Source organism: Chrysochloris asiatica, unplaced genomic scaffold (assembly GCF_000296735.1).
Source record: "Chrysochloris asiatica unplaced genomic scaffold, ChrAsi1.0 scaffold00002, whole genome shotgun sequence".
NCBI lineage: Eukaryota > Metazoa > Chordata > Mammalia > Afrosoricida > Chrysochloridae > Chrysochloris > Chrysochloris asiatica.
The window spans coordinates 46,328,135-46,353,711 of record NW_006408520.1 but is presented as its reverse complement, the minus strand read 5'-3'; the positions used below and the strand labels follow the sequence as shown (position 1 = coordinate 46,353,711).

General features: G+C 39.4%; 1 protein-coding gene across 1 annotated transcript in view; it reads right to left on the bottom strand.

The window, feature by feature from the left end:
• Positions 1-12,806: 12,806 nt before the first annotated feature.
• The window catches only part of LOC102811146 (ubiquitin carboxyl-terminal hydrolase 33-like), a 62,946-nt gene continuing 50,175 nt past the window's right edge, over positions 12,807-25,577 (bottom strand). The window contains exons 21-23 of the mRNA XM_006831022.1: positions 16,021-16,123; positions 13,374-13,442; positions 12,807-12,964 (exon numbers count right to left, since the gene is read on the bottom strand). Coding sequence (XP_006831085.1) covers positions 12,807-12,964; positions 13,374-13,442; positions 16,021-16,123 — 330 coding nt within the window. The remainder of the gene's footprint in view (positions 12,965-13,373; positions 13,443-16,020; positions 16,124-25,577) is intronic.

Here is a 25,577-nt window from a genome sequence, read left to right as displayed (position 1 = left end):
TTATTGTTAAATTTGTGAGGATTTTTGTTTCACATGTAAAGCACAAGTTGTTAATGAGTTTTACTCCAATCCTGATGCCACATTCTTTTTATAATCCAGCTTCTCAGATTATTTGCTCAGCAAACAGACTGAATACATATGGTGAAAAGATACAACCCTGATGCACACCTTTCATGGTTTTAAACCTGCAGTCTGTCCTTGTTCTGTTTGAATTACTACCTCTTGGTCTATGTACAGGTTCCTCATGAGCACAATTAAGTGTTCTGGAATTCATTCTTAGCAATGTTACCCATAGTTTGTTATGCCTTTGCATAGTCAATAAAGCACAAGTAAACATTTTCTGGTATTCTCTGCCTTCAGCCAAGATCTATCTGACATCAGCAGTGATATCCCTCATCCTATTCTTCTTCGGAACCCAACTTGAATTTCAGGAAGTTCCCAGTTGATGTACTGCTGTAACAGTTTGAATTATTCTCAGCAATATATTAGTTGCATGTGATACTAATGATACTGTTTGATGGTTTCTGCATTCGGTTGGAGCACCTTTCTTTGGAATAGGTGTAGGTATGGATCTTTTTTAATGGGTTGGCTGTCTTCAGAACTCCTTGGCATTAGAATAATAAGCACCTCTAGCACTGCATCAATTAGTTGAAACATTACAATCTGTATTCTGTCAATTTCTGAACTCTTGTTTTTTGCTAATGCAACTTAGACCTCTTCCTTCTATACCATCAGTTCTTCATCGTGTACCACTTTTTGAATGGTTGAACATCGACCAGTTCTTATTGGTATAGTGACTCTGTGTAATCCTTCTATCTTTTTTTTAATGCTTCCTGCATCATTCAATATTTTGCCCATAGAATCCTTCAATATTGTAAGTCAAGGCTTGATTTTTTTCTTCAGCTCTTTCAATTTGAGAAATGTGAGCATATTCTTCTCATTTGATTTTCTAAAATGTGCAAAGGCCTGGAGTCAGAAAAGCAAAAGGGAATCCAGTAGTAGAAGCCATTAATTAGAGCTCTTCTGCAGTTGCAAAATACTATTTCATTGTCTTTTGTTTTTCTTTTCTATGGAATTGTTTTCAGACATGTGGATAAATGTGCCTTCTTCTATGTTGCTAATATAAGTTATTAACCAGTTGAAATGGCTTTTTGTATTTAAGAGTTCAACTCAAGGTAACATCTGCTTCTAGACAAAGGGTAATAGATTAACATATCAATATGCCTGGTGGTAGGCCTACAGCAAACCAAACCCGCTTCTGTGGAGTTGATTCCTGAGTCACAGAGACCCTGTAGGACGGAGTAGAACTGCCAAGGCTGTAAATCTTTATGGAAGCAGACTGCCTCATCTTTCTTCCATGGAGCAGCTGATGGTTGAACTGCCAAACTTTTGGTTAATAGCTCAGCATTTTACCTACTGCATCACCAGGGATCCTTATACCAGGACTTAACGATGCAAAATAAAACACAGGATTACCCTACTTACCTTTATGTGCTTATAGAGCTACATTCTATTTATAATAATCAAAACAATAATCTCTTACTGATTCATGTGCAAGCCATATAAAACCACTGCCATCGAGTTGATTCTGACTCATGGTAACTCTATATAGGTTTTCCAAGGCTGTAAAACTTTACAGGAGCAGAAAGAATTATCTTTCTCCTGTGGAACAGCTGATGGGTTTGTACTTTTGCTGTCTTTTCCTATTTTAGACTTCTCATGACCATATGAGGTAGATACTGTCTGTGGTGAACAGTAAGGCATACTGCTCCAGTCCCCCAGCAGATATGAAGGACTTACTACTCAGCTGTCAACCCTCTGCCAGCATTGCCCCGGTGACACACTCTTTCCAAGGGAAGCCACATCCAAAGACTGCACAAAGGAGGGATAAAAAGGCCCCGCCCTTTCCCATCAACTTGGAACAATTTTAATGGGTCATCAGCCCATCTTCAGAACAACCTTCAGGGTCAGCTGAGGCGTTCCACTGAGGCAATTTCAGCTCAGTATCTCTTTTCCAAATTCTGTTTCTCTCCCTTCACTTCCACAGGGGTGATCCCAAGAGTATTCCCTAATCAATCTCCTGCACACTAATTATTTAAAATTTGATTTAAAATGTGGTTCCTGGGGGGACCCTACCTGCATCACTGTTCACATTTTCCTGATAAGAAAACAGGCTTAGAGAAGTTAAGTAACTTAACCATGTTTGAACTCCAGAAGTTTCTATATAGAGACATGAAGTACTGTAGAAGCAGAGGAGGAAGTTTGAAAAACTTTGTTGTTGTTGTTGTTGTTAAGTGCCGTCGAGTCGGTTCCGACTCATAGTGACCCTGTACAGGGTTTCCGAGGGTGTAAATCCTTATGGGAGTAGAAAGCCTCATCTTTCTCCCGCGGAGCGGCTGGTGGTTTCAAACTGCTGACCTTAAGGTTCGCAGCCCAATTCGTAACCACTACGCTACCAGAGCTCCTTAAGGGCTGGCATTTGAGTTAAGCATGATTTTGCCAACTAGAGAGGAAAAATAAATAAATTCCCAGATAAGGGAACTACAGAAATGAAAGAGTGTTAGTGTGTGAGAAAGTAGTATAACTAGAAGTTGTCCCAAGTGCCTGGGCTGTACGATTGTGTCTTTAGAGCAAGCACTAAAGGAGTAAGGGGGAAAGACCAATTTGTTAACTGTAAAGCAGTTACGAATGAAAATGCTAAGTCTGGGAAAGTTCCGATGTCCAAAAGTACATGTCTTACAGTGTTTATATAGAAGGAAAGAGGAGACTTCTCTAAGAGAGTAAGATCCAGACTAAGACCTTTGGTGTGACTATGCATCTAGGAGTTAATTAAGCAAAGAAGGTTGGAAGAATATTTCACAAGAACAGTTGATATAGAATCCCTTATATGGGGTGGAGCTTGTTACTAGTTACTTACTATTACTACCACTACTACCAGACAGAAACCATCATCTCCCCCACCCCACCCCCATGGCTCTGCACTTCGAAACTACCAGCGGTTCCGTGGGAGAAATAGGAGACTTTCTGCTCCCATAAAGATTTCCAGCCTCAGAAACCCTGTCCAGGGTGGCTATGAGTCAGAACCGACTCCATGGCACTTAACAACAACATGGATATATATAAAACCTGATATGAAATGATGTATCCTAACTTCTTTCACTGTTGTTAAGTGCCATGGAGTTGGTTCCAACCCACAGCAACCCTGTATCTAGTTTTCAAGGAGATGTTGGTTAATGTGCAGTTATTCTGTGCTTGTCCTATAGTGCCACATTGAATATTCCTCAGAAACTCAATGAGATAATGATATTATCTAATTATTTAAATTTGGGGGCATTCGGGCTGCTTCACTTTTACATTTTAAATGATTGGTTTGATGAACACCTTGTACCTTGCTATTTTGGGACTGATTCTCTAAGATTTAGGTAGCTGATTGAATTTTAATTAAGTCAAAGGAGAATCTAGAATTCTTGACATGAGTGACCAGGAAGTGCTATTGATGGCCACAGGAACTAAATTAGGAGGTTTATGTGGGGAATGATGTGCTCAATGAAGATACATTGAGTTTGTGGCAATTTTAGTAAGTCTAAAGGAGCTGCCCAGGAGTTAGTTAAGTCTATATGTCTGGGATGCAGACTTAGTTCCAAGCTAGAGGTACAGATTTGTGAGTTCTCAGCATTCAAACAGTAACTGGAACCAACTTGGATTTAGAGTTTTACATAGACTATGAATAGCTGACAATCAGGAATAGAACCCTGAGAAATACATTTAGAGGCAAGAAAAGAAAAACCATAGAAGAATGAGGGTCCAGAACAGTAAGAGAAAAATTAGAGTGGTACCCCTCCTCACAAAAAAAAAATAAAGAGGAGAAAAAGATGCCTGAAAAAAGGAGTAATCAACATTTACTCATTAGACAAAGATTTAACAGACAGCTATTTTGTGCCACATTCTATGTCACCAGCTACTCCTCAGAAACTATACAGGGTCACTATGGGTCATCACTGATCCAACACCACTTAACAACAACAACAACAACTATGTTAAGTACTGGGATGAATATAATAAAAACTGTAGGTGCTTACATCCAGTGGGTAAAGATGTTGCACATTACCAAAAAGGCCAGTTTACTTAATAGTTTGGAAAATTATCTTGCTTATTTCTAAAACTACTTACATGACTTTAAAAGGTCAGCATGGTAGATGCTATGGATTAAATTGTGTCCACCCAAAAGTGAAGCTAAAGTCCTATCCTGGTACCTTTGACTGTGATCTTATTTGGAAATAGGATCTTTGAAGATATGATTAGTTAACAAGAGGTCATACTGGAGAAAAATAGAACCTAATCCATTCATTAGTTGTTGGTAAGTGCCATCAAGTCAGTTCCGACCCATAGCGATCCTGTGTAGAGTTTCTGAGGAGTGACTGGTGAACTTGAACTGCCAACCTTGCCGTTCAAACCAGCTTTGCAGTCCAGCACATTAACCCACAGCATCACACCAGTATTCCATCATAATGGTGTCATATAAAGAGAAGAGCCACAGAAGGTAAGTGACCAGCTAAAGATACAGCTACCAGGCAAGAAACGCCAAAGATTGCCAGTCATCACCAGAAACTAGGAGAGTCATAGAACAGATTCTCTCAGAGCCTTCAGAACATGATTGACACCCGATCTCAAACTCCTACTTTCTATTAGATAATAAATTTCTAATCTTAAAAACCACCAAATTTAGGGAAGTGAGGGAAAAACAGCAATGAAGTTGTGAGCTAAGTCTGACCACATTCAATAGACTCCTGTTAGCCTGGATTGGCCAGCAGTATGACGAGACTCCTGGGCCCAGGGACGTGGCCACAGAGGACTAGAGTGGAGAGTGAAGTGTCCAGCTGATATGAAGTGAGGGGGGACACACATGAACACCCACACTGGCAGATAGCACCCACTTGACTGGCTTCAATGGCTGGATGATCAGAACTCGACTACAGGAAGAAGAGGAAGCGTAATCCACTACAATTTGATGAGCTTGACCTATGCTTGTAGATGCAGTAGATCAGAGGAGAAAACAAATCTTTACAGCGAGGATCATTCCCACCCCCTTGGTACATGGAGTCAACAAGGATGGGCAACTTGAGGGGGTTACAAAATGAGGGGGCTACAAAGGCAAGAAGTGACTGGCTTACAAGCTTTCTAGAGGGAACTTTGTTCCAGATGGTGTAGGGGAAGGTAGAATTGCCACTGAGTAGTTTCCAATCTGTCCGGACAGGGCTGATGAAAGGAGATGGGGATAAGACTCCTGTGGTATAATAGTGAATAATTGCTATCAGGTCTGACTGTTAGGAAATATAATTGTAGATGTTTTGTAACAAAAGGAGGGGAGTGACTGATTTTGTAGTCTCAAGAGCAGAGGTTCCTGGGACCATTAAATCAGAAGAGCAGAGTGTGGGACCCTATCCAGAGAAACAGTGATGCCAGAGATGGAGGCAGAGATGATGATGTGTAGAGATGGAGAGGCTGGGTACTCTAGACACAAGGAGGGAGAGGGGCTGTGTCCTGATGCGGGGGGTGGGCTTGCAGGGTATACTCTTTGGTTGTTTGATGATGCATGGAGGGGATTATAATCATGGCAATGAAATGAAATAAGATAGGATGAATGTAAAGCTAATAATGTTCTCCCATGTAAACTATCACATAATTCACAATAAAAACTTAAAATAAAAAACAAATCTAATATATTAACAGCAGCTTTAAGAAACTAATGAAATATGCAAATCAAATTAGAAATTACTAAAATGGAGAGTAAAAACAAAAGAAAATAGAGGCAAGAAAAATAATGCGCAGCCTTCTGCCACAGCAGTTATTATAAGAATAGCAGCCATAGCTATGCGCTACCTGATGGCCTTTGGCCTCAACCAGGGCCACAAGGTAACCAAGAACATGAGCAAGCTGAGGTACAGCCATCACCACGGGCATTTCACCAAAGCACATCAAGTTCATGTGGGACAGGATCACGAGGTGTACAACTCTGTGGCCTATGAGTGACTTGCCATGGAGCTGCTTTAGGTCTCCAATGACAAAAGAGCTCTCAAGTTCAGCAAGAAAAGAGTGGGAAAGCACATACTAGCCAAGAGGAAGTGAGAATAGCTGAGCAATATCCTGGCTGCCAGGAGGAAGGCGGCTGCCAAGGACTGAGCAGGTTCCTGTCCACTGTCCACTCTGTGTACCCACCCCCTTTAAAGAGAAAAAAAAAAACCTTTCCTGAAAAAAAAAGCACAAAAACACATATTCTGAAGATGTGTTTTTTGTGCATTATTCACCTCTCAGACTTTGGACTTGTATCAGGAGGGACCCGTCCTTAGAAAAGGACACCATGCTTGATAAACTGAGAAAGGTCATTGTATAAGAGGAAGAGCTCCTCCCCCACCACCACCACCCCAAAGAGATAGATTGACACAGTGGCAGCAGCAATGGGCTCAAACGTAATCATTGTGAGGATGTCACAGAACTGGGCAGTGTTTCATTCTCTTATGCATAGGGTTGCTATGAATCAGAACTGACTCCACAGCACCTAAAAACAAGGCCTTGGACACTTGCTTTAAGCTTTCTGGCAGATGTTGTAACAAAGGAAGAGTAACATAAGTTATGACAGTCACAGTATTTCTAGGATAATAACAAATGACTTACTATCCCCAGTACTAAGACAAAAATATTTCTCCTATGGTGTCTCATAACAAGGTCATGTACTGTAGCCTTTAAATCTGTACCCAAATGCCTCAGTTTGTCTTAAAGATATTTTAACATGGTTTGAGCTGGTATGACTTTACAAAGATTTGAACAGGGTTAAGAGGATTGAAGGAGTCCTAGTTTGGCACTGCTCTGGTAGCATAGTGGTTATGAATCGGGCTGCGAGTCGCAAGGTCAGCAGTTCGAAACTACCAGCAATTCCACGGTAGAAAGATGAGGCGGTCTGCTCCTGTAAAGATTTACAGCCTCGGAAACCCCGTGTAGGGTCACTATGAGTCGGAACCGACTCCACGGCACATAACAACAACAGTGTGGCACTGCAGGTTAATGTGCTGGACTTCAAGATCACTTTCAATCGCAAGGTCAGTGCTTCAACTCACCAGCCGCTCCTTGAAAATCTTATACAGGGTCACTATGAGTCAGAATTGACTCAATGGCACTTAACAAGGAAATTGAAAAAACAGTTTTTAAAGGATCAGCATGAGATTGGTCCTTATGAGTGAAAGTTTAAAATATCCCAAATATTTTTTTGGGACGTGGCACTGTTTTTTTGTTGTGGCACTGTTGGATAAAGCACTGGACCAAAAGGTCAGTGGCTCAAACCCGCCAACTGTGCCTCAGAAACCCTATACATGGTTGCTATGAGTTGGAAGTGACTTGATGGCACTTAACAACATACCATTCCATAATCCATCACTCCTCCCGCCAGTCTTCTCCCTCAAGTCCCAGGATTCTTCAGTTCTCTGCAGCATCTTACAGAGCTCATAAAATGTCAAGAAAATGGCTTGAGTGTTTGTTATTAAGTGCCGTCAAGTTGGTTCTGACTCATAGCGACCCTGTATAGGGTTTCTGAGGAGCGTCTGGTGAGTTTGAACTGCCAACCTTGTAGCTCAAACCGATTTTGCAGTCCAGTGCATTAACCTGCAGTGCCCCACCAGGACTCCCATGCACTTGTTGTTACTAAGTGCTCTAGAGTCGGTTCCGACCCATAACGACCCTGTATAGATAGGGTCCTGAGGAGCAGTTGGTGAGCTTGAGTCACTGATCTTGCCATTCAAATCACTTTATAATCCAACAACGCTTGTAATTGTTGTTGTTGTTAAGTGCCGTTGAGTCAGTTCTGAACCATAACGGCCCTGTATGGGGTTTCTGAGGAGCAGCTGGTTGAGTTTGAATCACCGACCTTGCAGTTCGAAGTGACTTTGCAGTCCGGCGCATTAACCCACAGCACCACATCAGGACTCCACAGTGCTTGTAGGGACTAGCAGATTCCAAATCTGTACTTCAGTCATCCATCTGGAGGATTCTCCTCATCCACCTGGTTACAAAGGCTAAGGAACCCAAATCAGTAGGGCAAACAATTGGGTGTTGATGCATAAGACAGCCTAGCTGGTGAATCAGGTCATGGGATAGGCCATGAGTCCCACAGACTGGAGGTCAGACAGAGATGAGCCAGATGTAGGATCCAGAGCAAAGAGCCAACTTTGCCAAAGCTAAGTAGTAAGCCAGTCACTTCATGACTTTATAGCCCCCTCATTTTAGGTAGCCAATGTCTAAGTTACCCATCCATATCTACCCTGTATGCAGATGGGATAGCATTGATACCTGATGTGAAGACGCCTTCCCTTTCTGTTGGTATTGTGAGCTACTACATCTATTAGTTCAAGTTCATCAAATTGTAGCAATTTATCCTTTTTTACTTTATCAAAAAATTTTTCTTATCTTCCTCTAGTCTAATTATCAAGCCATCGAGGGTATGTCAAATAGGTATTATCTACAAGTTTGGGTGTTCTTGTGTGTCTTCCCTCATTTCATATCACCTGGATGCTTCACTCTCAGCTCTAGCCCTCTGTGGCTATGTCCTTGTCCATGGGCTCAGGTGTCCCTAGGTCTCACCACACTTTGGACCAACCAGCCCTTCTTCTTCTCTCTATCATCTCCCGGTCAACGGAAGTCTATGGAACATGGTTGAAATCAGCACATTTCTTCATTGCTGCCTTGATGCCTCTTCCACTCACCAGTAGACTAATGTGGTCGCCAGCAAGCTTACATGCCTGTGCTTCAGGTGTTCCCTTTGAGTTTCAGTCTTGGAATGGGGTTTGTATCAATACTTTTTAACTTACCCTTGTATACTTTCTATTCAAATTTTCCCAATGTTGGTTGGTATAATTACTAATGTGGTCGCCAGCCAGCTTACATGCCTGTGCTTCATGTGTTCCCTTTGAGTTTCAGTCTTGAATGGGGTTTGTATCAATACTTTTTAACTTACCCTTGTATACTTCCTATTCAAATTTTCCCAATGTTGGTTGGTATAATTACTTCCTCAAACCCAGGAGCCAGTCAAGAACAAGTTGCATTTAATTGTCCCACTCCCTTAATTATTAGTCCAGTCTTTTGTATCATGACATATTTTTGAAGTCTAGGACAGCTATTTTGTACAATGTGTCTTCTTTTAAATTATCTTAATTTTTCCCCCTCATTAGGTAAGATGACAGCAGTCTTTACATAGGCAGCATTGTATCCATAAAAATTAAACACAAGATCAAAGCAGATGGGAGAACAATTAGGCAGGTTTGAATGGGCTAAGTGGGACAGAGGTAAAGAATGATATATACACAACCTTGGAACTACAGGGCTCTGGGATATAGAGATTGAGACATGGTAGGAATGGGGAATGTTGTTTTTGTTAAGTGCCATCAAGTCGGTTCTGACCCATAGTGACCCTGAACAGGGTTTCCGAGGCTGCAAATGTTTACGGTAGCAGAAAGCCTCCTCTTTCTCCCGTGGAGCAGCTGATAGTTTCAAACTGCTGACCTTGCGGTTCGCAGCCCGATTCGTAACCACTACGTATAATGTTAAGATGCTTGGCTGTCTTTTGAATTGTGGTTTTCCTTGCATTATATTATAAAATAGACACTGGAGGGGGAGAGACAGGAATAGCCAGAAACATCACCATAGAAAGCTTGTAAGTCCCTCTTCTGCCTATAACTGATTGGAATACCTAAAATGGGGCTACAATGTGCCCAGTGAAGGAGCCTTTGCAATACATAATACTATAGGTAGAAGCCTGAACCACATCCAGATCTCCAGAGATGGGAAATTTCCACTTGAAAGGACGAGCAGACCAGCCTGGAGCAGTTAGAAGAACATAAGATACTTCTTGAAAGAAAGACCTACAGGAAAAATACAAAACAATAGAGGCAGACGGACTGTTACTACAAGAACAAAAAAGTTGCTTGCCCAGGAAACATCAAGGCAAGTGGTCGGGTCCCCTCAGTGCAAACCCCCTTCCAAGAATAAGACTCAATGGGAATACACGCTCTGATTGGTGACCACACTCGTCACTGATAAGGGGAAATGAGGGGAAAACAGCAATGAAGTGGCCAGCTAAGCCCTACAATTTGGAGAGTGAAGCATTCAGCTGATAAAAAGAGAGGGCATATGCACAAGAACACCCACACTTGCAGATAATACCCACTTGACCTGGCTTCAATGACTGGATGATCACAGCTCAACCAGAAGAAAAAAGAAGAGGAAAAAAAGAGTAATCTGATACAATTTGATGAACTTGACGTACACCTATGGATGCAGTAGCTCAAAAGAGGGAACAAATCCTTACAGCAAGATTCATTCTCACCCCCTCCACACACACAGTAGACAGAGATGGGCAACTTGGACATTGGCTACCCAAAATGCGGGGGGCGGGGGGCTAAAAAGGCAAAAAGTGACTGGCTTACAAGCTTTCAAGAGGAAACCTAGATCCAGAGGGCCTGGAGGAAGGCAGAATCTCCAGTGAGTAGTATCCAATCTGTCTAGGCGGAGCTGATGAAATGAAATGCAGATGGGTCTCTTGTGATACAGTAGTGAATAAATGTTATCAGGACTGATTGTGAGGGTTGGAAATGTAAAGGTAGACATTTTATAGCAAGGAAGGGAGTGATTAACTTTGCAGTCTAGGAGTGGAGGTCCCTGGGACCATCAATGGATAAGAGCGGAGAGCAGGACCCTACCCAGAGAAGCAGTGATGCCTGAGATGGAGGCAGAGATGATGATGTGGAGCGATGGAGCAGCTGGAGGCTTTAGATCCAGAGAGGGAGAGCGACTGTGTGCTGAAGACCTGCGGAGTACGGGGGAAGGATTGCATGGAGGGGATTGTAACCATGGCAATGAAACAATATAGGATACAATGAATGTAAAACTCATGTTCTCCCATGTAAAGTATCATATAATTCACAATAAAACACTAAAAAAAAAAAAAAAAAGTTACACACACTTTAAAAAGGAGACTGTAATAAAGTCTTCATAACTTTGGTCCCTGTATGCTTCACCAGATCCATGGATATATTTGCATCCAAGACAAGTATTCATGTACAGATATCCTCTGTCACACCTATATATATTTGTGAGTGTACTCCTCCCACACCTGTTTAGGTTATGTAGTTATCCATTCATCTACTTGCAGATCAGTATTGTTACACAAATGTGTCTATAACAGTATTCACCTCTGTTGCCTTTAACTTTGCACTCCTCCCAATATCTTCCCCTGCCTCCATCATTTTTTGCCTACTTCTCTCTTACCATATATCACCTTCCCCTTCACCCAAGGTAACATGTGTGTTATATCCTCTAGCCTCCCTATCTGCCACTTTGCTGTATAGCTTTCGGTAAGTCATTTTACCCAAGTCATAATCAGGAAAGCGGATTAAATGTAAGTAAAACACATTAGTAGTGACTGAAACATAAGCATTCAATAAATGGCAAACACTATTAAAAACAAACTTCTTTTGATTAATTAATAAATGCCAAGCATTCCACCAAACCCTGCATATTCAAAGACAGATCAAAAAGGCCATTCAGGATCATTGTGCAATTAAAAAGAAGAAGAAAACAAAAAATTTGTTAAAAATTCAAACAGATCGTAAAAAGGTGGTTAGTAAGCTCATTTAAAACAAAACTTCAAATATGATGTTAAATGGTTTATTTTATATACTTTATATTCTGTGTTTGATATCTGTCAAATAAATTCAACACCCAAGGTATAAGTTTTTAAATCATTTTTATTCAACTAATTTTAACAACACTGCTTTAGCTGGTGGCAAGTACACCAAACAAAAACAAAGCAATCATGAATGCTATTCAACATCCACAAAGTAATCCTGTCACAGTTTGTGTACTTGGAATAATAGTTAAACTTTTGACATCACATAATTAAGCCAAGTAGCAGTGCACATTACATTATTCAAAATGATATTATGCATGTAATTAAAAAATCACTTTGCAAGTGGTTTCAGTTTTATCAGCAATCTCACTGATACATTCCATATTTCATGCTCTCAAAAAAGTACCCTAAAACTAAATCTAAGTTTTTTGGTTATAAACATAATGAACATTATTCAGGGTTATAGGAATCGCAATTCAACATTTCACAGTCTTGAGAGGCAATAAATTACTAATATCTGCTCACACAAATTCCATCCAAACTAAATACATCCTCGATACATTCAAAAGACATTTTTTAACTCTTAATATGCTAATATATATATGCTGCAGTGCAAAAAAAAAAAGTTAACAAGCTAAAGTTTCCTGAGCTTTAGGAAATTAATTTTTTGACTAGTACTCTCAATTTAAAGTTGGCTCTTTATTACATGAAGCCTTTCATATCTATACATTAAATTAGGCTTTGGAAGAACTGAAGAGGTTGGTCAGAATTCAGAATTATGGTTCAGGATAGTGAAAAAGTTTTAAAAGCAAAAGTATTTACAAGACTACAGAAAATATTATAGATTTGCATTTAGTACAAAGATCAAAGATAACCTAATTAACAGTTGATCACAATTTGTACCTTCGCTTTAAAAAATAATACACTAAGAGACTATGTTAAGTTATTCAGCATTAACTATACCAGCCAGTAGCAAATTACATATTTTAGCACATTCTTCCATAATGCCCAGTAAAAAGAAATAAAAGAGTAGAAATAAAAAAAATAAATAAACATGTTTTTTGGAATGTTTTTACATATGACTATGGCAGGGGAGTGAAAATTATCTCTTATTGATCTCGCTACATGCTCAAAATTACAAAGACCGAGTTTCTACTTCAATTTTTTCTTCTGCTTGTAGTATATCAGGATCCACATGAACAACAGGAGGTCGTAGGATAACTTCAGGCCCTCCTCCATATATGGACTGTAAAAAATTCCATGTTTCTTCAGAAATTTGACCAGAATCTGCTCCTAAAATTAGGTGCATATAGAAAGAATAATGTTTATACACCTACAGATTTACATTGCTTAAAGACTGTAAAAATGACAAAAGCTTTCATAATTTACCCTAGCATGAACCTTATAAGGATAACTGAGAATTTTAAAAACATGACTTTTCAGGCTACCAGCCAATATTGTTATAAAATACAACTTTACATTATTTCAAAAGGTACAGATTGTTTTCCCTAGCTCCTATCAACAGCTTTTAAATCTTTTTGAGATAAAGATTAAATACTAGCTGCTTTCCACTATTAGTCCTACTTCAAGTATAAATTACACTTTTGAGCTGAGTAAAAAAAGTATCATAGATGGCTACTGATGGTAATTCTTAAGAGTGAAAAGACAAAAAGTAAAGACTTAAAATATTAGTCTAACTTACCTTGCCTGAGTATCACATTACCACATTTAGTGACAGCAATTTTAGTGTTATCAATAGGACCTGGAGGATCTACAAAAAGCAAAATGAGAAATAAATTACTAAAAGGCATTATCTTCAAAGAATGCATAAAAGAACCTCATATTTCTATTATAATCAGAATGATTATACTCAATCCTTATCTTCTCCCGAGCTCTTCCTTTTTGGATCTTCAAAACAAATCCATCGCCATCAAACTGATTCCAACTCACAGCTGCCCTCTAGGACAGAGGATAATTGCCACATAGGGTTCCCAAAGCTGTAATCTTTATGGAAGCAGACTGCCACCTCTTTCTCCTGAGGAGCTGTTGGGTTCAAACTGCTGCCATTTTGATTAGCAGTCAAGCACGTAACCATTCTGCCATTATAGCTCCAGGAGAGGTGGGAAAGAGGCTTCCTCAGTACCATCCAGAATCTAACGAAAATGATCCTTTAATTATCCATGTGGGAATTAAACTTTAAGATGCACTTTTACTGCTATTTGTTGCTGTTAAATGTCGTCAAGTTGGTTCTGACTTACAGCAACCCTGTAGGATTTCTGAGGCTTTAAATCTTCACAAGAGAAAAAGTCCAACTTTTTTCCTAAGGAGCAGCTGTCAGGCAAGAATCTCAAACCTTTGTGGTTCGCAGTTCAGTGCTTATTGTAGGGAGCCACTGTGCTCCATGATGCTATAAAAATCATTACTCTGTTATTTAAAAATGAATCGTACAATTTTCAATTCATTTCATATTGTCATTACAACGTAAACTAAAAATGTTATTTTCTTGTTAGGTACTGTCGAGTCAGTTCCTTCTACAAGGACTGATCTGACAATATGTCCAAAGTATAAGAGATAAAGCCTTATCATCCTTACTTCTAAGAAGCATCTGGTTGTACTTCTTCAAACACAGATTTGATTCTTCTGACAGTCCCTGGTATTTTCAATATTCTTCTCCAACACCATAACTCAAATTCAATTGTTCTACAGTATTCCTTATTCCCTGTCCAACTTTCACATGTCTATGAGGCGACTGCAAATACCATGACTTGGGTTAGGCAAGCCTTAGCCCTCAAACTGACATCTTTGTCCTTGAACACTTTGAAGAGGTGTTTTGTAACAGATTTTTCCAATGCATTTTGTCATTTGATTTCACTGCTGCTTCCATGAGTGGTGATTGTGTATACAAGCAAAATGAAGTCTTTGACAACGTAAATCTTTTCTCCATTTGCCATGATGTTACTTACTGGTCCAGTTGTGAGGATTTTTCTTGTCTTTACATTGAAGTGTAATCCATACTGAAAACTATAGCCTTTGAACTTCATCAGTAAGTATTTCAAGTCCTCTTCGCTTTCGGCAAGCAAGGTTGTATCATCTGCGTATCACAGGTTGTTAATGAGTCTTCCTCCAATCCTCATGCCATGTTCTTCTTCATAATTCTTGAATTATTTGTTCAACATACGTTTTGAGTAAGTATGGTGATAGGATACAACCCTGGTGTACACCTTTCCTGATTTTAAATCAAAGAAGGTTCCTCCTCCCCATAAACTGGAAAATATTTTAACATTTCATTTTGCAGTGTCTATATCATTTAGTGTCTCTGAGCCACTTCTAACTCACAGCAATCCTGTATAGCTTCCAAGGAGCAGCTGGTGAGCCTGAACCACCAACCCTGAGGTTCAAAGCGACTTTGCAGTCCCACATTAACCCACAGCACCACACCAGGGTCAGTAGTCCGAAACTACCAGCTGTTCCACGAGAGAAAGATGAGGCTTTCTGCTCCCGTAAAGATTTACAGCCTCAGCAACCCTGTACAGGGTCACTATGAGTCGGAACCAACTCTAGGGCACATAACCACAACTACAACAACATATCATTTAGGGGAGGAACCTTATTTGATTTTTCTTGAATACAAAACTATGTTCATTATCAAAAGGGGGAAAAATAAGAAAGAATAAATACTGTAATACCACAAAGAAAGATAGGAAAACTGTTTTTTGCATGTGTGTGGCCTTTTTACAGTTCCTTTATATATTTTTTTAAATATAAGAAATGTTTAATTTAAGCATACTGTTACAACCTTTTTTATATTTTCAAAGTATTGAGTATTAGAAAATTATTTTTATAATGCAGATATTCTGTTGTTTTGCATACATCATTTAATCAGTTTCCTATTGTTCAATGGATTATTTTTTTAACTTTTCAATATTAAGACTGAAGACTTAATTTTGCTCAGTTTCTTTATTCCATCAAATGAATATGCTATAAATCTTAAAAATAAGTTTGAAAAATTAAAGACAACCAGAATATAAACTAGAATGTAAGATCACTGAGGGCAGAGATCTTTTTCTCGTGCATTCACTGATGTAGCTCCAAGGGCATATGGTGGTGGTTATGTGCCGTGGAGTTGGTTCCGACTCATAGTGACCCTGTACAGCTGCAAATCTTTACAGGAGCAGAAAGCCTCATCTTTCTACTGCAGAACAGCTGGTAGTTTCGAACTGCTGACCTTGCGGTTTGCAGCTCAATTCGTAACCACTATACTACCCTTTATTGAACACGAGTTTCAATAAATATCTGTCAAATAAAAAAATAAATCTATAAAGAATTTTGTTTTTTAGTTAACCACTTACCTTCATCTTTACCCTTCACAAAACTTTCCCATTCTCTAAACCACTGCATGCTAATGCAATAAAAAGTAGCTGGAGAATCCTCTTCTTGGAATGCTTTGTTGAGCTATATGGAGAAAAAATAAATATCAGTCAAGTAATATCTAGAACTTGCTCTGTAGCAGAGCAGCAAATCATTTTACTTCAGCATCTGGTAAGGTCAATTTCTCATACACATGTAATGTGGAGTGGTAAATATACATTGATGCTAAGTTATCTTAGCACTAGGTTATGCATGGTACCTAATAAACAATTCTAGATTATGTCTCATAATTTAACAAGTACACACAAAAGGGCATAAAGCTAAGTAAGTGAATACAGTCAAGGTAAAGTCCTCAAAGCAATAAAACTGCACATTTATTACAAATCTAATATGTAGATTTTATTTAAATAAATCTATCTACTGTCTAAGGAGCTCTGGTAGCGTAGTGGTTACGAATCGGGCTGCGAACCTTAAGGTCAGCGGTTCGAAACTACCAGCCGCTCCGCGGGAGAAAGATGAGGCTTTCTACTCCCGTAAGGATTTACACCCTCGGAAACCCTGTACAGGGTCGCTATGGGTCGGAACCGACTCGACAGCACTTAACAACAACAACAACATCTACTGTCTAAGGAGCTCTGGTAGCATAGTGGTAACAAATCAGGCTGCGAACCGCAAGGTCAGTAGTTCGAAACTACCAGTTGCTCCACGGGAGAAAGATGAGGTTTTCTGCTCTGTAAAGATTTACAGCCTTGGAAACCGTGTTCAGGATCGCTATGGGTTGGAACCAACTCAACGGCACGTAACATCAATAACAACATCTACTGTCTATACCTTGGAGTCCTGGTGTGGCACTATGGGTTAATGCACTGGACTGCAAAGTCGGTTTGAACCACAAGGTCAGTGTTCAAGCTTACCAGCCACTCCTTGGAAATCCTATATAGGGTTGCTATGGCTCAGAACCCACTTGACAGCACTTATCAACAAGAACAACAACTGTCTATACTTTACCTTTGTTCACTTAAGATACTGGAGATAGTTCCTATCTGTCAATAAAGAACAATTTCCTTATTTTTAAGGCTGCACAGTATAGCACTGCAAATGTACTAGTTCTCTACTGTTGGACACTGTGCTATTATAAATACCACAATTAGTGTGCCTTTCACAGATAATATACACATATGTGGAAGATAAATTCTCAAAGTCGTTAGATAATCACTACAGATGTTCCATTCCCTTCTTCCATTCCACCTACAGAATGAGAATATCACTCAAACTAAGGCAAACTGTTAAGACATTTAAATCTTCAATGAAATGTCATTCCAATATTAATACTTGTTACCTTTATACTCACAGCTACCATGGTTCCTGAGTCTCCATAGTTAATAATTTGATTTTTCTTTTCAATGAATTTATTTTTGGCTTAAGATATCTAATGTGCCTTCTCCTTCTTGCAACCAAAAATATTCAGCTGATACAGAAACTGATACAAACAATGAGGTGTAAGCAACAGACCCAAAGAAAAATAAAGGGTGTTTGAAATTTAATAACAGCAGTATGAAAAGACAGGAAACTTCTACTAAAAATAGTATATGCTACCTGGGAACACAACCTGGTAACCAATAAAACTAAGTTCAGTTCGTGTCAATCCTCTCATCAAAAATCCTGTGATCTGTCCCCTTTTGACTCAGATAAAAGCCAAAGATCCTTATAATAGCCAAGAAGGCTCTTGATTATTCAGCCCCATTCACCTAACTTCACCTTCTAATATTTTCTCCTCATTTATTAACTTGTGGTCACAATGACCTCTTTGATATTCTTAGAACTAACTACACACACTCCTGTACTAGGTACCTGATATCTTACCTCCAAGACTTTACCTAAAAGCTATCTTCTCAGTGATGGTGGTGGGGTGGGATCTGACTCACAGTGACCTGCCCTAAGGTTTCCAAGGCTGTATATCTTTACAGGAGCAGAAAACTTCATCTTCCTCCCATAGAACACAAGTGGTAGTTTCAAACTGCTGACCTTGAAGTTAGCAACCTGACTCTTAACCACTATGCTACCAGAGCTCCTTATCTTCTCAATGAGGCTTATCTTAACCACCCTGTTTAAACTAGACTCCTTTCTTCACCACTATATTCTTTATTCCTTATCTCCTGCTCTGTATTTCTCTTTTTCATAATAGTTATCTTCCAATATACTTTATGTTGTTAAGTGCTGTCCAGTCAATTCTGACCCATAGCAACCCTGTATAGGGTTTCCGAGGAGTGACTGGTGAGCTTGAACCAACGACTTTGCAGTTAAATAGGCTTTGCAGTCTGGCACATTAATCCACAGCGCCACACACCAGGACTCCCATATACTATATGTTGCTGTTAAGTGCCTTCAAGTCGGTTCCGACCCATAGCGACCCTGTATAGGGTGTCCTCGCAGCAGTTGGTAAGCTTGAACCACCGACTAGTTATTTATAAATATAAGTTCTCTGAGGCAAGGATATTTCTTGGATACAAGGTAGCTGCTTTCAAAGAACAATTTATAGGAGTGAAACATGTTTTGGTTGTCTCCAATAATTGACAAATAAATCCAGGTAGGTCTGTCTATAGGCTCAGAATGGATTTTAGGGCTTTCTGTGATATACTTGTTTCAAGAAAACTGAAAATTTCTGAAATGTAAAGTCAGACTGAATTGCCAGATGCTAATTGTGGTTGCTGTTAAGTGCTGTAGAGTCAGTTCTGACCTATAGTGACCCTCTGGTTTCCAAGGAGCGACTGGTGAGCTTGAACTTCTAACCTTGCATTTCAAAACAACTTTGCAGTCTAGTGCATTAACCCACAGCACCAAGCCAATGCCAATACAAGTCTCTTTATCTTTGATATTATGAAGCTTCTTTTCAACATAACTAGGTGGGGCTTTTAAAATTCTCTCTGAAACCAAAATCACTAGCATTGTTTCATTTCCAACTCACAGCAAGTCTGTATAGGGCTTCCACAGCTATAAATCTTTACAGGAGTAGAAGTCCTCCTCTTTCTCCCTTGGAGAAGCTGGTGGGTTTGAACTGCCAACCTTTTGGTTAGCAGTGCAGTGTTTATCCACAGCACCACCTTAATCTTCTTGTTGTTAAGTGCTGTCGAGTCTATTCCGACCCACAGCGACCTTGTATAGGGTTTCCAAGGAGCAGCTGGTGAGCTTGAACCATCAACCTTGCAGTTCAAATGGCTTTGCAGTCTTGCGCATTAACCCACAGTGCCACACCAGGACTCCTATAAATGGGCTCTAAAAGAAGTTGTCCCCACCCTCGCTGTACTCTCTTCTAAAATATCTATTAGACAAACTTTATAAATTCTGTATCTCTCCAGAATGTTGAAACTTTCTGCTTTCTCGTTATCCTTTATTCCATTTTAAGAGAAACGTTTCACTGAATCTTTCAGCATAGCTCTCTAGTATTCTGCCATTTAGTCAAATATCTTCCCAAGGATTAACCATACTTATTTTAAGGTACAATTTCAAAATCATAATTGTTTTCCAGTTATCACAAGATATGTAAGAGATACCATTTTGTTTAAATAGTTAACTTGTAAATTTTAAAACCTGTGATTACGCTTTACTGAAGTGATCTGAGTGCCCATGCTCACTGCTTTAATCAGGCAGACACCTCCAAACTATGGCCTTGTGCAAAGTCATTATTGGTATCTGTTTCACTTCTAAGGTTTAAGTTTGTACAGTCATTTCCTGTGGGCTTCTTCAATCTGATCCTATCTGCTTTCAATTTTTCGGAGATTCCACCTAGTTTATGGTCCACTAAGGGCACATATTCTCATATTCCAGTGCTATTTTTATACTAACACACTTGCTATTATTTAAAAAAAGATAGGGTGATAGAACAAAAAGAAGAGTCTTTATGTTAGGGAATAACCTAGGTTTTCATCCAAAATATAAAAAAAGCTTTATTAAAGTAGAAGTAACCCAATGCTAGTATAATGGTTGTTAATAAATTTAAAGAGCTGTATAACCATTACCACAGTCCAATTTAGAATAATCTATTTTGTCTCTATGGTTTTACCCTTTTTTAAAATTCCACGTTTTAAGTGTAAAGCTACATTACAGTCTTGTCTTCTTAGTGTAATGTTTTTGATATTCATCCCTCATGTTTCACATTGTTAATAGTCTGATGTTTTTTATTTATTGCTAAGAAGGAGCTCTGGCAGCATAGTGGTTATGAGTTGGGCTGCCAACCTCAAGGTTAGCAGTTCGAAACTACCAGCGGTTCCATGGGAGACAGATGAGGCGTTCTGCCCGCATAAAAATTTATAGCCTCAGAATCCCTGTGCAGGGTCACTATGAGTCGGAACTGACTCCACGGTACTTAACAACAAGTAGCACTAGAATGGTAACCAGTAGGTTGGTGGTTCAAACCTACCAGTACCTCCTCGGAAACCCTATAAAGGGTTGCTATGAGTCAGAACCGACTCAAGGGCCATAACAACAGGATCCCACTGTATAACAATTGTATAACCTATTTTTTTTGTTCATTCGCCAGCTGATAAGACATTCCAGTTTCCTACTGATGGTAATGATCAATGCTGCTATCAACACTTGTATGCCTATAGATTTTGTGTGAATCTGTTTTAATTTCTCTGGAATAAATATTTAGAAATGGGATTGGAGGGTCATGTGCTAAAAACACTTATAAGAAATTGCCAAAATACTCCACATTTCTGACCATGAAATCTTTATACAAAAGAAATGAAGAAATGGGCTCACATCTAATAGATTAACTTATCCAGCCATGTATCATCACCCAGAAGCTGTTGTCTATTGAAGATTCAATTTTAGTGCTTGAGTGACAACTTTTTGTGAGTTGATACTATCTTACAATATCATGCTTAGTATATGGTCCAAGCTAGAAAATAATATATGGCGCTGCTATTTCCATAACCAGAATACATGAAGCTGAAACCCAGGTAAAGGAAATGTGAGAGTTTGTCTATCTTAATTACCCTTACTGACACACTCACAAAATCTTTGCTTCCCTTTCTCACAACTTTGGTCTCTACTCAATTTGAGAAATTAGTTCCCAAGAGGATACAACAATGGTTTCACTGAACTGGAAGTTGAGATTCCTCCCTGATCATACTGGGTTTCTCATGTCAATGAACCAAAAGGCAAGGAACAGAATACATACTGGTTGGAATAAGCGATCTTCTTTATAAAGGGTAAATACACTGACTGTTATACAACATAAACAAGAAAGATTATCTGGAACCCAGGAGGTTACCTAGAGCACTGCATTAGTTCCTAGGGATGCTCTAACAACTACAGACTTGAGAGGTGAAAAGAAGTCATTCTCCCACAGTTCTGAAAGGCTATAATAAATAAAAAATTCAAGTGTTGGCAGGGCTGCACTTGTTCCCTCCAGAGGCTTCAGGAAAAATTCCATTTTTTACCTCTTCTAACTTCTGGTGTCTGTATCACTTAATCTCTGCCTCTATCTTCACTTGGCCCTCTCTTCTGTGTGTCATTAGAGTTAGGGCCCATCTGTGCCATCCAAGATGACTGTTATCTCCAGATTCTTCATTACTACTGCAAAGCCCCTGTTTGAAGTAAGGTCACAAAGATTCTGGGGATTGTTGTTGTGTGCCACTGAGTCAATTCTGACTCATAATGATTCTATATAGGATTTCCAAGGCTATAATACTTTTTGGGAACAGAAAGTTTCATCTTTCCCCTGCAGAGCAACTAGTGGTTTCAAACTGCTGGCCAACTTGCAGTCCAATGCATAATGGCACCACCAGCGTTCCATTGTTGTTAAGAGCTGTCAAGTTGGTTTTGACTCATAGCCACCTATACTGAGTTTCTGAAGAGTGGCTGCTGAGCCTGACCCACAGACCTTGCAGTCCTTTGCTTTCCTTACAGTGACACAACAGGACCCCAGTGTTCCATTAGAACATGGAGATACTTTTTTGGGAGCAAAAATTCAACTGCTATACAGACACCATAGGAGTCCTGGTGTGGCACTGCAAGACAATGTACTGGACCACAAGGTTGTGGTCGACAGTTCAAAGCCACCAGTCATTCCTCGGACACCCTACAAAGGATTGCAATAAGTTGGAACTGACTCAACTACAGTTAACAATAGATACCATATAGTACTTCCATGCACAGAGGGTAGAACCAGATGACCAGAGACATAACAACAGGAAAATAAAAAAAGTATTGGTACCTGGGTTCCAGTTCATACATGCATAGGTTTACTCTAAACAAAATGTGTATAAACATGTTTCTGTGACTACTGGATGGCTGTAGACAAATTCTCTCAATAATATGCTGGTCTTAGTGTCATTAGGGTGTGTTTTAGTTATCTAGTGCTGCAGTTATAATAGAAATAACACAAGTGGAAGGCTTTACCATCCACTTTACCAAAGAGAAATGTATTCTCTCAGTTTAGGAAGCTAGAAGTTCAAATCCACCATGCCAGCTCTAGAGGAAGGCTTTCCCTCTGTGGGCTCTGGGAAAAGGTCTTTGTCTCCTTTCAACATCTGCAGGCCCAGAATTCCTTGGACATCATCTTGTGTCTTGACATCAATCTTTCCCTGGATAGAGGAGCTTCACAGCGCAGGAAACCCAGGTTCAAAGGGCACACTCCAGTTCTTCTTTCTTGGTAGTTGTTGTTGTGAAGTGCCATCGAGTCGATTCCGACCCATAGCAACCCTGAACAGGGGTTTCCAAGGAGTGGCTGGTGAGCTTGAACCGCCAACCTTGCAGTTCAAACGGCTTTGCAGCCTGGCGCATTAACCCACAGCGCCATACCAGGAGTAGGCCCTTCTTATCTGTTCACTTATCTCTCCTTTTATTTTTGTAAGATAAAAAGTGTTACAGACCACACCTTCAAGGAAACATCCCTTCAACTGAATGGCTGCTTATAGCAGACCCCACCATGAAAAGTGATTACATTAGTTCTTATTACAGATTACTATATCCTAACTGCCAAACACAGAATCCTGCCACACAACCAAGGTAACACAAAACCCTAATGATGCCTCAAAAAAAAAAAAAAGTGGCCAGGGGACTTCCAACAAGATGGTAGACTAGGCAAATGTACTACATGGACCCTCTACAACAAACATACAAAAGATCAAATAAAAACAGACACAGATGAAAATTCTGGCACCCTGAACATCAGATGAGAGGGTAGAGAAGTGGATGCAGTACTTTCTGGGAGGAGAAGCTGAGCAGGGACAGTGTAGGAGAGGGAGACTTACTGGTGAATGGCTGCCCAATCATGGTTCAACCATCTTGTGAGCAGCTTTGGCAGAGGAGGGAGGTCTGACAGAGCAGATTCAAGTGAGCGATGAGAAAGGTGCAATTTCTTATTTTTCCCCTGACTCTCTCCTGGTAACAGCAGTGTGGTCAGTTTTCACACTCATCCAAACCCAGCACAGACACTGCTTCCAGAAGTTCAGAATCACGTGGTTGGGAGCCACACCAATGTGAGTTAGTGTGTAGCTTTGGTACCTGGATTCAGATGGGCTCGGCTCCAGACTTAAAAAGTCGGCACAGCCACTGGACCAGCATTTAACCAGTCGCGTTGCCCCCCAGCTTCCCAGAAACGGAAACCAGCTCCATTAAGGGCCCCCACAAACTTCTTGATTCAATGCCCTGAACACAGATAACACCAAAGCCAATAGGAACACCATCTAAGGCCAGGAACTCTGCTGTCACAGCTCCTCCACAACCACCCTGAGCTCCTTGAATTGCAGGAGTCAAGCAGAGATTTTTTTTCCCCTTAAGGTCCAACAACTGCACTGTTTATTTCTAAAAATATGACAACTCCAGAGACAACAGACAATTTTAGCTCATATAAAGAAACAAGAACAGCTCAAACAAATGACCAAGATGCAGGGACAGAAAATATTTCTGAGGGAAAAAAAGGTAATGAAATTAACTGAAAAAAAAAAAAAGGATATTTTGGCACTTTTAATGAAGTGAAAGAAATATCATAGAAAGAAAGAAGAACATAGAAAAAAAACTTAAGAAGCATTCGGGAAAACGCTACCAAAAAAAAACCCCACCAACAAACAGACAAAATAAATGCAAATTTTGAAACAATACAAAACCTGAAATTAGAAATCCAGAAGACTAACACTAAGATCTCAGAAATGGACAATACACTAAAAAGGCAAAGGAGAATGTTCAAAGCAATGGAAGCTTGAATTAGTGAACTTGAAGATAAATCTCTCAATACTAGTATGCTAGCTGAACAATCAACAAAAAGAAAGAAAAAGTCTGAAGAAAGACTAAGAGTTATGTGGGACACCATGAAGAGGAACAACTTATGGGTGATCGGAATTTCAGAAAAGGAAGAGACAATAAAGAGCACAGAGTAAATAGTTGGAAGAAAGTTTCCCTAACATTATGAAAAATGAGAAGATAAGCATACAAGAAGCTGAGCAAATCTCAAACAGAGCAGATCCCAAAAGAAAATTATCAAAGCATATCATAATCATACTTTGCAAATCAAAGACAAGTAAAGAATCCTGAGTGCAGCTTGGGAAAAATGCAAAATTATCTACATAAGAGAACCAGTAAAATCAAACTCTGATTTCTCCACAGAAACGATGCAGTCAAGAAGGCAATGGAATGACATATACAAAGCTCTGACAGAAAAAGATTGCCAATCAACATTCATATACCTAGAAAAGCTGTCCCTCATATACAATAACAATATTTATTGTATATCTGATAAACAGAAATTTTAAAAAAATTATAATAACCAGACCAACTTCACAAAAACTGCAAAAAGGGTGTTCTTTGGACTGAGAATCAACAACAGCAAACAACAACCTGAGATTACCATACCTGACAATACCACCCAAAATGCAAACCAAACATCTATGTATTTACAAAAAACTTACAAGACTGAAACTACGGAACCAAAGATATCAGTGTCTAGTGAAGTCAACTTCAAAGCAAAAAGAAGGAATAGTGTAGATAGAGAACTTCCAATGGCAAAGAAATCAAGTAGATTTCAAAATAAAACAGACTGAAGCAGGAAAAGAATTAATGAATTATAGGGTAACCTCAAAGAAAAAATGACACACCTGCACATCAAAATAAAAAAAAGAGAAGAAAATCAGAAAGATTAGGTACACATTAACATAACATAAATGAAAATGTAAAGGAAACCCACAAAATCAACTTAGCATTGAAACTTATGTGGAATAAAGACTCAAATAGCACCACAAAAAACACAGAGAAAAGGGACACAAATCAGTTCATACCTATGGATAATCACACCTAATGTAAATGGATTAATGGTACCAGTTAAGAGATATAGAGCTGAATGGATAAAAAATGGGATCCTTTAATATACTGTCTACAAGAACATATCAAAAAGATGGAGACAGCCTAAATGCCCATCAACAGAAGAATGGTTAAACAAACTTAAGTACATACAGCAGAATACTACAAAAGGTTGAAGAACAATGATAAATCTGTGAAACACCTCACAACATGGCTCAACCTGGAGGACATTATGCTG